Raw genomic sequence first — 16,479 nt, forward strand, 5'->3', positions numbered from 1 at the left:
AATAATTCTAAATTTAAATATTACCATTATCTTTCCAATACGAAATGGAGGGCTAAAGAATTAAAATAACTTGTAAAAGTTCACAAAGGCATAAGCAGATTGTAAAACTGAGTTTACCTTAGAGCCTTTGTTTATACCCTACATTACTCTGTATTTCACCTATTTTACTAGGAGAAGTTTCTTTAAATCAGGCAAGCAGATAGGCAGGACACTTCCTATAAAGCTGAGAAACCACTGCCTTTGAACATTATATTTAACAGAAATTTAAATAACCAAGGTAACTTCATTCAAAAATAAAGCTGTAGTTTATTTATTTATTTATTTATTTATTTATTTATTTATTTATTTATTTTTAAAGATTTTATTTATTTATTCATGAGAGGCACAGAGAGAGGAGAGAGAGAGAGAGAGAGGCAGAGACACAGGCAGAGGGAGAAGCAGGCTCCATGTAGGGAGCCCGAAGTAGGACTAGATCCCGGGACTCCAGGATCGCGCCCTAAGCCAAAGGCAGATGCTTAACTGCTGAGCCACCCAGGGATCCCCAAGCTGTAGATATTTAAATGCTTATCATTATTATAATCTCCAGTGCTTTCAAGTTTCACTTATCCAACAAGCATTTATTAAATGCCTACTATGTGCCAGGAAGTGTACTACACGCATTCATCAACAGAGCCATAATGCTGTAACGTCTCTGGAGCACACTGCAGAAGTATTTGCTATCAATCTTCTAGTGCTGTTAAGACATACACACATTACAGCAACTTCTAACTCTTAAGGGTCAGAAATGAAAGAAAGGTTACTGCCAAGTTTGATGCCATTTCCTGTCAAGCCAATGATGTCTGAGGATTACATAAAAGAGAGTGCTCAATATCCATTTTTGCTAAGAATGATAGATGTATTCATAAAAGCTTATATGTGAAACAGTAACTTTAAGGGACAATGAATCAACCAGGATAGATTAGGCTCTCCTGCAATAACAAACAACCCCGAAGTATCACAATAAACACATCTTTCTTGTTCTTGCAAAGTCTAATGCAAGTTGAACAGCTCTCCTCTGTCTTGTAGCCTGGTTTTAAAGTAATGCTATGTTACATCTACACACAATCAATTCAAAGTCTGGGGAATGTAGGAAGCAAATGGATTTTGAATGAGTAACTCGTCTGCCACAAACATGAATTAATTTTCTTATTAATACTAAATGTAATACCTAACTATTTAGATTACAGATAATCTTAAAATTTCACTTTGTTTAATGGGAGACAATGGGGAGTACCTGTAGTTTTCAGTTTCTTTTTTTCCCTATGCTTCAGATTTCTATTACATAATTCATATTCTCTTCAAAAAAATTTTTTTAAAGCACAGCTAAATGATGTCGTCTTTAGAATTTTGAGTAAGAAAGTCTCATTCTTATTTCAATTATCTTGTTTGAATGAGTTTATCATGAGAAAGAGGGGAAAAATACTAGCTAGCAAGCAGAGTATCAGGGCCCGTGATCTTTGTCATGTGCCATCATTTAAAAGAAGTTGGCCAAATACATATGCACTCAGAATTTAAGAATGTGAACCCCTTTGGAAACAAGATCTTTGTAAAGCTGAGATGGAGTCATACTAAATGAGGGTAAGCCTCAAATCTAGTAACTGGTGTCTTTACACGAAGAGGAAGGACATAGAGACACACAGGGAAGATGGGAATGTAGCAATGGAAACAGAGACTGGAGCGATAAAGTTAGAATGCCAAGGGAAGCCAGCACCCCCAGAGGCAGGAGGAAGCGAGGAAGGATTCTTTCCTAGGGCCTTCAGAGAGAGCATGCCCTGCCCACATCTTGATCTCAATCTTTAACCCCCCAGAACTGTGAGAGAATAAGTTTCTGTTATTTTAAGCCACCCAGTTTATGGTAATTTGTTGCAGCAGCCCTGGAAAACTAATATAGGTAGGATCATAGAGTTCAACTAGGAATTAAAAATCAGGAGTTATAAACATACTAAGGTTTTGGCAAAATCCAGGGAATACTCATCTGTTTAGTCTTCATAAACGTCTTAAGATTTTAGACCTGGTGGAGACATTGGCTATCACTCAAGTCTTACAGCTTTTCTGGAGAACTTTCTTGCTCTTAACGAGGAAGGGTTCCCCTCATTCTCAATTCTTGGGGTACGTCCCCAAGGTGCATGTCTCAAACTTGCCTCTGCCCTCAGTTACATCTATCTGCTGATCCCTGTCTTGGTGCCTCCCCCGCTCCGGAAGGGTATGTACCGCCCAGGAAAATGCTTGCATTTTATACACAAACCCATGCCAGCACCATTTTTTCCATGCTGTCTATTCCTCGAGATCACTCATTATCAGGATCAGAGGTCAGCAGCAAATCTTTCATGTAAAGGATCATGTAGCAAATATTTTAGGCTTTTTGGAACATATGGTTCCTGTCACATCTATTCAGCTCTGCCACTGTAGCCCAAAATCCATCTTGACCGAACATTCATGAATGTGTGTGGTTGTGTTCCAATAAAACTTTATTTATGGACACTAAAATAGGAATCTTATTTATTTTCCCTGTGTCACAAAATATTCTTTCAGTTGTTTTAAAGCCATCTGCAAACGTAAAAACCATTTCTGGCTTGCATGTAATACATTAGGCAGCAGGTCAGATTTGGTCCTCAGGTCTAAATTTGCTAATCCCTGACTTAGATCAGCAGTTGTCCCCTGGAGTCAGATTTGTCACCTAGGAAGCATTTGACTATGTCTAGAGACATATTTTAATTGTCACAACTAGTGGGATTCTTCTGGAATCTAGTGGGTAGAGGCCAGTGACGCTGCTAAACATCAGGTGGTGCACAGAACAGCCCTGCCCCAACACAGAAGGTCGAGACTGCGGAGATGAGAAACCATGGTCTAGATTAAGGATTCCTTTAAGAAACTGAGACCCTTCCCTAACAATCCTCATTGGTTAAGGTTAGTAAGACCTGACTTAAACGGCTCTCCTCCTAAATTCTTCTCAGAACAGTTCAACCACAATTACTTTAATCACTCTTCAATATCCTATTGTATTTAAAGACCTTCACGGGGTGTTGTTTATTGTATTCCAGTGTCCGTGTTCCCTCCTACTCCATAGGGAGCCTCCAGAGGGCAAGGGGTGTCTTATTCACTTTTGTGTTTCCAGGATGAGGGATATTTATTGAGAGGAATTAAGCTAAGAAAATAGTGAAATAAAACTTCCATGTTTAGAATTCTTTTATGGCAGGAGCCAGATGAGGGAATTTCAACTATGATGAAGAAATGGCTCCTATTACCTAGAGTGAACATTTTCTGCTGACAATGCCAGTTTTGCTGGGTGAGTCGGTCACCCACAGAAGGCCTCATGGTCGATGCAGTGTGACTATCGATGGCCAGAAAGCCCGGAGGGACTGGAGCTGGCTGAGCCTCCACTCATTGGAAAGCTCCCTTTAGAGGCAGCTGCAGCCACATCCTGCAACCACTCCTAGAGGCAACAGTGTCAAACCGTTAAGCATCACTTGAGCTCAGTGTTAGAAGCCACACTGCCTTCCGTGAGGTGGGGGCAATTGAAGCCACAGACAATAGTGCATTTGGCAGAACCACTCAGCCCTGACTTTGCTCTGTTCTGCTCCCATCTGACATACCTGACGGCCCTTGGATTCCCAACTCAGCTTCCCTCCCCATCTCTGGATTCTTACCTGAGATCTTCCCGGCTCCAGGCTCCTGGCTCATGTCTGCCCCCACCCCAGCCTCTGCACTGACTGTTCTTCCTCTTAAGATTGCTGGTATCAGCCAGTCCACACCCTGGACAGTGGAGTCCACTACTTTACTAATAGCTCCCTGCCCAGCACACACCCAAAACCCCCAGGGACCAGCCTTTTGAACATTCAGGCCGTTTCTCTCATCTTCCAACTTAGCCTCTGTTCAAATCTGGCCTCCTGCTTCTTTCTCTTAGCTTTCCCCTCTCCCCATCACCCTGGATTAAGGTTTGGTTTTGGCAGATTCCTGTGGCTGTTTTGATTCTTCTTTTCCCCCCACGCCCCACACCCCAGCCCATACTTCTAGGCTTGTACTTGTCCTCAGGTAGGGACTGAATACCAGTTACATTTTCCCGCCACTTTCTGTCATAGAGAAAACAAGGCAGGCAAGCCTGTGTATGGAACGTGGTGGAATTCGGAATGAGCGTGGGGACGTGGTTCCTCTGTGAAGAGTGCTTAAGGACCGACGGGTGAGGCAAACTCACCAAAGGGAAGCAGACTTAGACAACAGGCAATAAGATATTTTAAGTGCAAAATTCTATGGCACAGCATTCAGAGAAGAGTAAATATAAATAGCTGCGTTTCCTGAGGGGACGGAGCTAAGATTGATTGAGCACTTAATGATAAGCATTTTGCATTGATTAAACAGTTCATCTAATCATCACGGAAAACCCTCCTTAGAAGTCATAGTATTATACCCACTGTACAGATTGGGAAAAGGAGGCGGAGGCCAGCGAAGCCCTCTGCTAGCAAAGGGTGGGGCCCACACTCTAGGCCTTGGGAGGTCCATCGTGCTTGGGAAAGAGGCTACGGAGAGCCGCAACAGGAAGACCGAGCGGCCTCCGGGGCAGGGGGCAGTGGCAGGGAAGGCACAGCTGGCGGAGGGACAGGAGGCCCACCCGGCAGAGCACCGGACAACCTGTGTGGGGCAGAGAGAGGACATAGGGTGGGAGGTTGAGAAGAGCTAACTTGTGCAGGCTCCCGCACGCCGGGAGAAGGCGCTCACCTTGCTATCCACGGCAGTGGACCAGAGCCTCGGCACAGCAGAGCACCAAGTCGTGTTTGGGAAATAAGACCCTGATACAAAGACAGACCTTTCATCCCTCGGATGGAGGATGGCAGCGCTGCCCATGCTGCATGCGAGGCGCCCGAGGTGGGTCTGAGGACTGCACAGAGAGGGCGGCCTGGCTGGTCTGTGTCTATCCTGCGGCTGCTGTAATAAATTACCACACAGTCAGTGGCTTAAAACTACACCGTTTCATGATATTACCATTCTCGAGGTCAGACATGGTCATTCATCCGCAACCGTAACTCTCCCTTGCTGTGTAACACCTATTCATAGATTCTGGGGATCAGGCCGTGGACATCTCCGGAAACCCGTGCTTGGTCTCCTGCAGTTGGTGATCTTGCCCCTGGGGCTCCGCGGCTGGCAGACCTGCAGTCATCTAGCACATGTTCTTATGAGCCACCCCAGGCAGCCCCTTGGGATAAACCACAGTGAAGGGCCCAGGATCCCAGAACGAAGCCATCGTGCTGCGCACAGTCTCAAGGCTCTGTCTGCTCCTCATCCTCCTCACTCTGTTGGAAGTGCCCACTTTCATGCACAGACTCAGCTCCTGTGAGGGGCCTCCAGGGCCAAATCTCAGCCTGACGTAAGCAGATTTAGAGCAGCAGCGGCAGCTTGACCTCTGAGGTTCGGCACCAGCTCCTAGCTCTTTATCACTTGGTGTTTTTTTTTTTTTTTAAGATTTATTTATTATATATAGATAGATAGAGAGAGAGAGAGGCAGAGACACAGGCAGAGGGAGAAGCAGGCTCCATGCACCGGGAGCCCGATGTGGGATTCGATCCCGGGTCTCCAGGATCGCATCCTGGGCCAAAGGCAGGCGCCAAACCGCTGAGCCACCCAGGGATCCCTATCACTTGGTGTTTCTACTCGTTAACAGAGCTTCTTCCACATTCCTGAGATTCACACCCTCTGTGGGCCCTCATTTGGGTGTCCGGTGCCTTCTTTTATCCTCTAGACATCTTGAGTTCTAGTCTGGAAAATGATTTACTATTGCATCTACTTGGCAGTTACCAGTTTCAGAGCCAAGGTGCTGCCCCCAGCATAGTGACGGCATCTCTCCCCCTGTCAGGTCCCCTCCATGCCCAGAGCCCTTTGTCTCCTCTGCTCCGTGGCCATCCTCTGCCTCCCCACCCCCACCAGTACCTGCTTCACTCCAGTGGGCAGCGCTGGTGCCAGGCCCTGCCTTAGCTCATGGAACTCATCCCAGAAAGGCTTGTCTCCAAGGAGACACACACGGTGTCACTTTGTGCTGTTCCTAAGGTAGTATATGAACAACCTCATGTTAACCAGGAAGTCAGAGTCTTTGCTAGAAAGGAGTTAGGCTGCCCCTCCCCACCACCAATCAACTTATTTACCACATGCTCACCTGTGCATGAACTTCTAATTTCCAAAATTTTGAAAATCTATGGCTTCCTCCATAAAAGGGCCAGTGAGATAAAAGCATCCAGTGTTACAATCAAATGACAGGGGTGCCTGGGTGGTCAGTGGGTTGGGCATCTGCCTCCAACTCAGGTCATGATCCCAGGGTCCTGGGATCCAGCCCCATGTCGGGCTCCCTAGTAGGCAGGGGGTCTACTTCTCTCTCTCTCCCTCTGCCCCTACCTGCCCCCTTGTGCTTGCTTGCTCTCATTTTCTCTCTCAAATAAATAAATAAAATCTTTTCAAAAGAAAGGAATTAAATGACAGACGAGAAAGGTGAGGTTGGAAAGGATAACCCTGCCAAAGATCACAGAGCACCTTAGGCCAAGCTGGGGCCTGGGCTCCTGTCTTGTGACTCCCAGGCCAGCATTCTTACTGTCTGTCCCGTCAGTGGGTCAAAGCTGCAGGTAGCAAAGGGCTGAGAATTGGGATGGAAGGACTCTAAATGTCATCTAGGCTGATGTCCTTGCCAAGTGCCAGCCAGCTTCTGTTTCAACAGCCCCTGTGCCCCACCAGCCACACACCCCGAGAGTCTGCTGTCAGCTCTGGGGCCTGCTGCTCCAGGGCGCGTGGCCTCATCACAGAAATCTAATCTCTCTGGAACTTGGTCATCTTTTTCTTATCTTGAGTTCAGATCTAATGCCTTAATTTTCTATCCACTGGGTACAACTCTTGCATCCAAGTGCACACTCACACACACCCTCACACACACCCATACTCACACATGCATATACACTGTTATATATGCTCACACGCACTCACATATTCTCACACACATACACTTATACACACATATTCTCACGTATTCTCTCACACACATTCTCAACAGTCAAATATGCGTACACACATACATATTCTCACACTGACACCCAGGCACACACACACTCACATATTCTCATAATGCTCTCGTGCATTCACATGCACACATACACTCTCACATATTCATGCACACTCACACACATTCTCACACTTTCTCTGACACACGTATACACACATATTGCCTCACACACTCACATATTCTCACACACTTTATTACACACATACACTCATATACTCACATATTCTCATACCCACATGCACACACACACTCATATTTTCTCACAATGTTCTCTCACATTCACATATGCACACAAATGCACACACTCTCACCTATTCTCACACTCCCACTCACATACATTCACATATTTCTACATACTCTCTCATACTCACACGCACACAGACACACACACCATGAATCTCTTTTTTGCCATAACAGCCTTCCAAAGATCTGCTATATGCGGAATATAAGAAATAGTGAAAGGGACTATGAGGGAAAGGAGGGGAACTGAGTGGGAAAAATTAGAGAAGGTGACAAACCAGGAGAGACTCCTAACCCTGGGAAATAAACAAAGGGTTGCAGAAGGGGAGGAAGTTGGGGGATGGGGTGACTGGGTGACAGGCACTGATGAGGGCACTTGATGGGATGAGCACTGCGTGTTACAGTATATGTTAGCAAATTGAATTTAAATTTTTAAAAAAGGAAGAAAAATAAATAATTAAGTTAAAAAATTTTGAAACCAAAGATTTGCCCCTGAGCAATCTCTTTTCCAAGCTAAACCACTCTGGCTTTCTTTATTCTCCCTCTAGTGAGAGGATTGTCATGCCCTTCACTATTCAGGCCTCTGATCCATGCCTCCTCTACATCCTTCTTACAGTGTGGCAAACTACCTGATTATGGCCACCTCTGACCTGGGCATGTCCTCCATGTGAGGTCTCCTGACCCTGAAAGAACATGTGGATCTAGAATTCTCCTCAAGCTTTCATCTTCCAGCAGGATCTAGAACAGCATGAAGGAGAACAGAGATCCAGAAGCACACTGACCAACAAGAATGAGAGCTGTTATTTGCCCCAGCAGCTCTGTCAAGCATTTCAGAAATTCTAGTAAATATGCTCCCATCTGGAGAAGACAACACAAACTGCAATAATTAATAATTCTGCAAGCTATCCAGTTGATGCTTGATCAAAGCACATCTTGAGTAGGCAGAAAGGTAATGATTCACAGACACCAACTGCTCACCCTCATCTGATGGAGTAGCTGGGGGAGTCACTGAGTCGTACTTCAATTATCCCTACCCAGAAATCACTACAGTTCAACAGCCTGTTATTCTTGGAGGGGTAGCTTACACAGCATACCTGAACAGGGGACTTGCTTCCCAGTTCAGGTGGTTGGGTTTTATATGTTCTTTTTCTTTTCCTTTTGTTTTCATTATAGAAATAATTTCATGCCAACCTGGTTGGTTAGGCAGAGCCATTCCTAGGCGTGCATAGGGCAGCCACAGCTTAGAAGGTAAAATCCTTCAAGAACATCCACTGGGCTTGGCCTCAGGCAGCACGAAAGTATGGCAGGCTATCCTGACTCTTTAGGGAGCTGGTAGGACTGAACTTAGCAGCTCAGGAAGCCCAAGGCCTAGGTATTCTTTTCTGGTGCCTCTTGCTCCTTACGTAAAGTATATGAATTTGTCTGAGACGAAGCTTCAACCTATATCCTCACCTGCAAAGTAGGTTCCTGATTTGTTCCTTACACTTGACTTCTACTCCAGTATTCCTGTCTTAAATGATGGTGCCCTGCCACACTCATAACAGCCTTTACTTACACTAGCCTACAGCTAGGGCCCTCCTACCACCTTCCAGACTTTCCCAATGCCAGTACTTGGCCTGAGTCTCTGCAGGATCACTGTCCCCAGACTCTCCATTGCTGGGTTCCACTCTTCTATTAAAGCCCTCAACTCTTATCCCATGCCACACCTCCCAATGACTACCCTCTGCTTATACTTATACCTAATGACTCACCTGGCTCTAGCAGGACACACTACTTCCTTGGCTCCCTGCCAGAAGCTGAGTTGATACTAACCCAAGCCCAGGGATCAATTTAGTTCTCAGACCCTCTAATTCTGTCTGGTATTGCCATCTTCCAAGACCCCTTCTGCTCCAAGCAGCTTTAGAGAGAACAGATGAAAGCCTAAGGAACAGAAGGGGGATGTGCAGGCTGGGCACCATGAGTTATATGAGGAAAGGAGATGCTGGCATAAAGCAATTGAAATCTGTTTCCCCAGCCCAAGCTACAGGCTGATAGAGCTACTTACCTCCCACCCCACCCCCATCCCCTTCTGGCCTAACTGGCAACCTGATTCTGGTCACACTGAGGACTGGGCCAGCTCTGTGGACACCAAGACAAAGTCATTAAGTAAAGGTTGCAGTTTAAGTGCTCTGATCTCACCTTTGAAATATATTGATGGGAACTGACAAATTACCCCCAAGTTATATTCACCAGCTCAGAGGGTATTTGAATTCAGGAAAACAAACTGGTGCTTGGTTATCTGGAGGATGCATTTAAATTCACAAAGAACCATTTGTGCCATGTGGTGATTTTTTTTACAGAAATAATAACTCTCCCTTTTGGTAATTGACGTGATAAACAAAGATACAGCTTCTCCTCTTCCATCACTATCTCCAAAATTAAATTTAACAGCAATTCTCTGCTTAGGCAGAAAGAACAAATGGGCTAGTTACTCACTCGTGGAAAACAGGTAAAAATTTTCCAGTGACTGTTTCTTTGAGGTGTCTATTTTAAGAAATTTGTCGGGGAGTAGGTTACAAGGTGAATATCCAATCTTTTAGAGAACAAAAGTCAGGAGTTTCAACCGAGTGGCTGCTTATAAAATGCTAGCACAAGGAGTATGCCCAGGAACAATCTGAGCTTGGCTCTAGATTTCAAGTGTTTTGAAACCCCGTCCTACATCTGAATGTCATAGCCACCTTTACAAAAACAATACCCTTTAGTTAAACTAAGTAGAAAAATATAGTGAAAAGATTCCTTGCTATTCTCTAGGTGAAAGAAGATATTTTTCTTAAGGAAAAACACTGGTAAGAATAAAAGCCAAGTATTGTTTTAGGCTTTCTCCAATCTCCAAAATACCGTTTAAAAATAATTACGCCCACAATTTATGCACTATTCATTAGACAGAAAGATAAAATGAACTGCTAAATTTTAATTGCATTGGAAGAATAGACATCATGAAATATACTCCCAACTTCTTGGGATTATAACCCAGCCTCAGAACATCTTTACCACAATTTAAACCTTGTCCAAATAATCTAACTTGATTCAATTATAACAGTATTTTAGTTTCATAATTTGATAGACTTATAAAGAATTATTTTAGTTAAGCAATTACAGGGTCACACGATCTTTTATCAATATTTAAGCTTCTTGTTGTGAAAGTTAACGGGCTTGAATTATAGATAACAATAGGAATTGTCACCTCAGGGGGAAAAAAATAAAAAACACTTTAACTGTCTGCAAAGGGAAGTGTTTTTAAAGACCACAGTTTTCCATGTCCCCATCCTCACCAACATAAAGGCAGGATGATAACCTGCATTATACAGATACAGGTAGTGAATCCACCCACTGGACACAATACACCACCCATTACCCACATGGATTACACACTGAAGCTAAGGAAGAAGAGCATTTGTTATATAATAGGCATGGTATCTTATATAATATACAATAAATATGATAGGCAACATCTTGCAGGATGCAAAGAGCCTTGCAGAAGATGCCAGCTGCTGAATTACTAATCTGAAGGAGCCAGAGTTAGAGAATGAGCACCTGCAATTATATTTAATAGTCGTACAATGGCAAGGTCTGCTAGGCTACCTGTTCATCCCTTTAGGTTTCGAAAGGCATCAATGTTTAGACTCTATTCAGGCAGCCTCTTCTAAAGAGGAAGCACAATTAATGGGACAGGCACAGTGCCTGGACTTCAGTGTCTCCTAGGATCATTGTTCAAACACATACCTGTGGTCTTTAGTGGTGTTTTCTCTCCTAGCAACAGTTTTAACCTTTTGGCATGGATTTTGCCTTGATAATGTGAGTCCGCCACCACTGCCGAAGTAAAGGACATGTTACAGAGTGTACAGCACTTATTCTTATCCACCATATCAGCGTCATTTCCCTGCAAGGAAGAAAGAAAAAGAAATAACATTAGAGAGAACCCCAAGTCCTATTTTTTTCCCATTCTATTCTGTTGCAAATGAGATTTACCACAGACTTTCTCACTGAAATGTCTAGTTTCTGCAACCTTTTTTTTTTAATTCATGATAATCATCATCAAAACATTTTCAGTTACTGACTTCAATCTACACTTATTTAGTGGTTACTACTGCCAGAAACAGAAAATATATGATACATGTGCAGGTATGAATTACCCAGAGAAAAACAGTTCCCATGATTAGGTGAGAGCACATTGTGTCTGGCACCATGAGGGGAACAGTCTCTAATTGCACCCATTAGACTCATTAAAGTAACTAAAATATCAGAGTTCAGATGGCCTGAATTATTTAGCAGAAATTATCATTTAGCATTCAGCTCTATTTTCCACCAATTTTAGCCTCACTGGGATACATGGCCGCATGTTCAAGATTTTCTTTTTTTTAAGATTTCTTTAAGGAGTTGAACATTTTTCATAATTAACTGGAGTATATACCATCAAGCTATGATGACCATGCTAGCAGAATTTTCCAGGAGAGTTTGTATAATTTCCTTTTCTTTGGGAAAGGTGATTAGTTAAACACAGCACAAAATATTTAAATCCAGATTGATTTTGATTCTTTTGTAAGACAATGAAAATGAATCATGAATCAGAAAAAAAAATAAATCCTTTGTTAGATCATGCGACCTGGCTATTGTGCACAAAGATCATCAATTACCTATATTATACAAAGGGAAAATTAATCCATGGGCTCCCCTCCTGCCTAGTTAGAAATTGAGGGCAAAGCAGACTCTCAGATAAGGAGTTAATAATCTATTCCTTAATGGGATAGCAAGAGCAAAGCATCTTTCTGTTAAACAGCAGTGTTGGATGAGGACCTGGCCCCCTAATAGCCCCTTCTCTTATTCCACGCAGGCCCGAAGAGTGCAGTACAATTTAAAATGGCATTAACAGAAGGATGAAGGTGGGGATACGATGGAAAAAGAGAGTTATATATTTTCTGCAGAATAACAAGATGTCCAGACTGCTGGAGAGAATGTTGCCTTGCAAATTATGTGGCAGTTAGAAAAGTAACCCCTTTCTCCTTAAGGCATTCATCTCTAATATCTCTCATAATTAGTGTTCATCTCTGAAAGGAGTGTTGTTGGGTGGGGGGCACCTACTGCCATTTATTCTCTTGACCTTAAATTATTAAATCTTAGTGTGTCTCCCTGACCCCTTTATCACAGTTAATGGATAAGATTTGAGGAAATGTAGTGCTAGGGGTTGGGTCATTGAGAGGAAATGGGTCCTATATAGAGAAGAGGAGCTCCTCCAAAGGTCCTTTCCTGGACAGAGATAAATATTTACGGCAGGACACCTCGTTAAGGCATGAGGCTATGTCTACTGAGTCATCCTTACTGATGACATTTAAAGCTTTGAGTTACTTTGAGTGTTCCCTTACTCTCAGTAAAAATACCCAAACAAAAAAAATCACTAACACTTTCACACCTTTGTGCTGTATACTATGGAAACTAACTAGACCAAGCAATACAGGGAAGAGTTGGTTTTTCTTCACCTACTTCCCCAAACAAACCCAGGAGATGTCACAGAACCCATGGAGGGATTTAAAGCCCACGGATGTCAGGACATTACAAATCAGGGGGTTACAAAAGTGCCTGCCAAACTTGGCCTTTCTCCATGGAGCTCTAAGATGTAGACATTTCTACAGAGAGGCTGGAAGCCCGACACAGGGGCTGGTATCAGTATCTGAAGAACACTCAGAAATAGTTTCTAGGGCAAAGTACTGCACTTTAAACTGGATAATGATCAATTGATTCATTATACTCATTCATTCAACACATTTTTAAGGACCTGCCAAATATGTTAGATGCTGTGTTAGATGACTATGACTTTTTCTGTTACTAAGGAGGTTGAGAGCAGGAGAATTGGAGAGGGGACTCAGAAAATAAAAGGAAAATAGCATAATCAAGAAATCATAGTCTCCTATTAGACTCACACTCTCCCAATCATAACAATTTTTTTTAAAAAAATACATAAAGTAAGCCTATTTGTGTGGATTTTCATCTCTAAGCCTTTCTCATGCCTTCCTTACCACTTATCTAATCAGTCTTTCTAGAATCTGCTTCAAGATGTAGTTTAATCATAATTTCCTTGAGATGAAGCTTTTTCTGCCTCCTACAAAACCGAGCATTGACCTTAGGTCCTCTATATGTCCTGCATATACTTCTTTTATAATGGAACACTGAATTATTATATGTGTCTGTTTTCATGTTTGGTCCCCTCACAAGCCTACAAAACTCCTTTAAGGTTAAGGAGATCATCTCATTGGTATTGAAGTCAAAGAACCTGGTACAATGCCTGTAACACCAGGGGCACTATAGATGTTTACTGAATGAGTAGGGCTGAGGGTTGGTTTGTGGGGTTAGTAATTCACATGATGTGAAAATCAAAAGAGGAGACAGATAATGCAAGGACACCTAGTTGTCAGCTAAATTATTTCAGACTGACAGGACAATGGCCAGGAAAAGAATCAGAGGTATCAGCAATTTATAAACTAATTTGAAGGTTCAAGTAGGGGAACATCGTCCTAAAATTCATGCGTTTCATCATAGTTTTAATATATATTCTTAGCTTTCTGTCTCCTAGACGATTTCATTCACATAATCATATAGAAGAATCAAAGGATAATCGAAGAACCAATGGTTAGGCAAGAAAATATCATAGGATATAGCTATGCCATAGTTGTAGAAGAGGGATCAAGAAAGGTTAAGTCTCTGGCAATAGAGAAACTCTAGTAGTGTCCTGACAAGTTAGGCAGCCGTTGAAGCCAGCAGGATATGTTTATTGGATATTTTACTAAAGGAGTCACTGTAACTCATATTGTAAATACCACCAACCAACTCAGATTATTCTAATGACCCTGGTGGAGCTACAACCACCCAGGAAGAATCTCAATACTATCCAAGTACCTGTAAAGTGTTAGAATTTAATTGTGTACTCTTAGCTATTCTACATCCCAAATTAATGTTTTTTTCCAGTTACAGATCATATCATCTTTACTGGAGTCTCCCACTGCACCCAGAGCAATGTTGATATATGGCTCAGGGCAGAAATTCCATAAAGTTTGATTAACTGACCTCAATGAATACATTTAAAGTTTCTGGCTTAACAAATTTAGAATGGCTCCAAGATATCAAATAAATGAAGAGGAGTCTAAGATTGTCCTAAATTATGGGTTTCAAACTGGAGGCAAAAATTCAGACTTTTTCAATGTAATGTCCACACTGCTGAAAGAAAAAAAAAATGTGTGGAGTATCCTAAGGCAGCACAGTCAAAGCATTTTTCAAAGGTAAGAAGTTTTCAGAAGAATTCAATCAAGGTGGAAAAGGCTGGCTGACTCTGGCCAGAAATCAAGTCCTGAAAGTCCTTTTCATATTTTATAAGCATTTTTTTTTTTTTTTTACTAAATTCAGATAACTGCCTTTATTCTCCGTCAGGTGCATACAAAAAGCCTAAGAGAGGGATTTTCACTTCCAGAATGTCAGAGTGAGAAATTCCGTACAATTACTCCCAGCAAAACAATCATAAGTGCTAAAGATTATTAAAAAAAATTATTTAAAGTCTCTTGAAATTATACTAAGAGCAAACAGGAAATTAACAAGTATTTATTCAGGGATCCCTGGGTGGCGCAGCGGTTTGGCGCCTGCCTTTGGCCCAGGGCGCGATCCTGGAGACCCGGGATCGAATCCCACGTCGGGCTCCCGGTGCATGGAGCCTGCTTCTCCCTCTGCCTGTGTCTCTGCCTCTCTCTCTCTCTGTGTGACTATCATAAAGAAATAAAAATTAAAAAAAAACAAACAAGTATTTATTCAAAAAAATATATTAACTCCCAGTAAGAATAGCAAGAATCTATGGCACTTTAGAGATAACCCTTTCCCTTCCTCCAGGTAAGCATGATAGAAGTACCATTTTGATTGGGTATGGTCAAGAAAATAGAGCTCCCTCTCTCATCAGCTCCCAGTTAGGGGATATTAGGAAAGTCAGACCACCAACCCAACATCAATACCCCTTTGGCTCCAAGATACAGAAGATAAATTCTTGGCAATTTAGCCAAGAGATTAGATATTCTCCTCCCCTACCCATACTCATCCATAGGACAGAAGCTCTATCCTAGGCACAGCAGACAAAGAATATTGGGACCCTGATTGCTCTTGCCCCAGCTTGCTTGTAGGACAGGGGTTCCATGCCAGGAGAGAAAAACTGAGAAGATCAAAACCTACCATTTCTATCTAGCTAATAAAGCAGGGTTGTCATTCTAGGAGAAGCGAGCCACTGCCCCTATTCCCTACTCTGAAGCAGTGGCTCAGAAATTTTTCCATAAGAACAGATGGGGAAGAAGGAGTCCATATAAACAGAAAGCTCCTAAACTCACTCCAAAGGAACTGACTTCATTTGAAATAGGGTATTGAAAGGTTTAAGCATAAAGTTGCTCTCAAAAGCAATGGAGATTTTAGTGGTAAGCAATTAAGAGAAAGCTGATTGCTCCATTAGAACAACGACCTAAACCATAGGCCAGCTAGCTTAGCAGAGAGAACCAGAGAAAGCAATAGCTCAGAACCAGCAATTTCTAGAGTCAGAAAAAGCTTCAAAGACTTCACTCAAAAACTAGCCTTACAAAGAGTACAAAATTTAATTAGATCACACTGTGCAGCATTTATACACCAAGGCATTCACAAAAACAAAAGAGCAATTATCCAGCAATTAGCAGAGCCTGAACGATGAGTATGATTCCAGTAGTGGCAGGCAGTTTACCAGAGATCAGAGAAAGAGACAGTCAAAGAGTCTTATACAAATCACTGCAATCCTATAGTGACTGTCTCATTCCTATGGCTGAGCCTCTGAGCAGGGACATTAGTGGCTGCATATCATGGGAAAATAGACACTATTAAAATAGTCTTAGACATAAAGTAGCCAAGACTTTGGATAAATAAATATGCAAACAACAACAAAAACAAGTCCTGGAGCATGGAGTAATCTGTATCCAGCATCACTACAATATATTAACTAAAATATTCAGTTCTCACCAGTAACAATTATAAAACATGCAAAGAATTCAGCAAAATATAACCTATGCAGGAAAACAACAACAGAAAGGGCTCAGATGTTAAATTTAACTGGCAAAGACTTCAAAGCAACTTCAAAATTTCAA

The 16,479-nt window shown here is 42.4% G+C and overlaps 1 protein-coding gene across 1 annotated transcript in view; it reads right to left on the bottom strand.

Moving 5' to 3' along the window:
- Nucleotides 1–16,479, bottom strand: part of ZMAT4 (zinc finger matrin-type 4) — a 337,251-nt gene that overhangs the window by 141,142 nt on the left and 179,630 nt on the right. The window contains exon 4 of the mRNA XM_055335364.1: nucleotides 11,075–11,231. Within this exon, the coding sequence (XP_055191339.1) occupies nucleotides 11,075–11,231 (157 nt within the window). The remainder of the gene's footprint in view (nucleotides 1–11,074; nucleotides 11,232–16,479) is intronic.

The sequence above is a fragment of the Nyctereutes procyonoides genome, unplaced genomic scaffold (genome assembly GCF_905146905.1).
Source record: "Nyctereutes procyonoides isolate TBG_1078 unplaced genomic scaffold, NYPRO_anot_genome, whole genome shotgun sequence".
Lineage (NCBI taxonomy): Eukaryota > Metazoa > Chordata > Mammalia > Carnivora > Canidae > Nyctereutes > Nyctereutes procyonoides.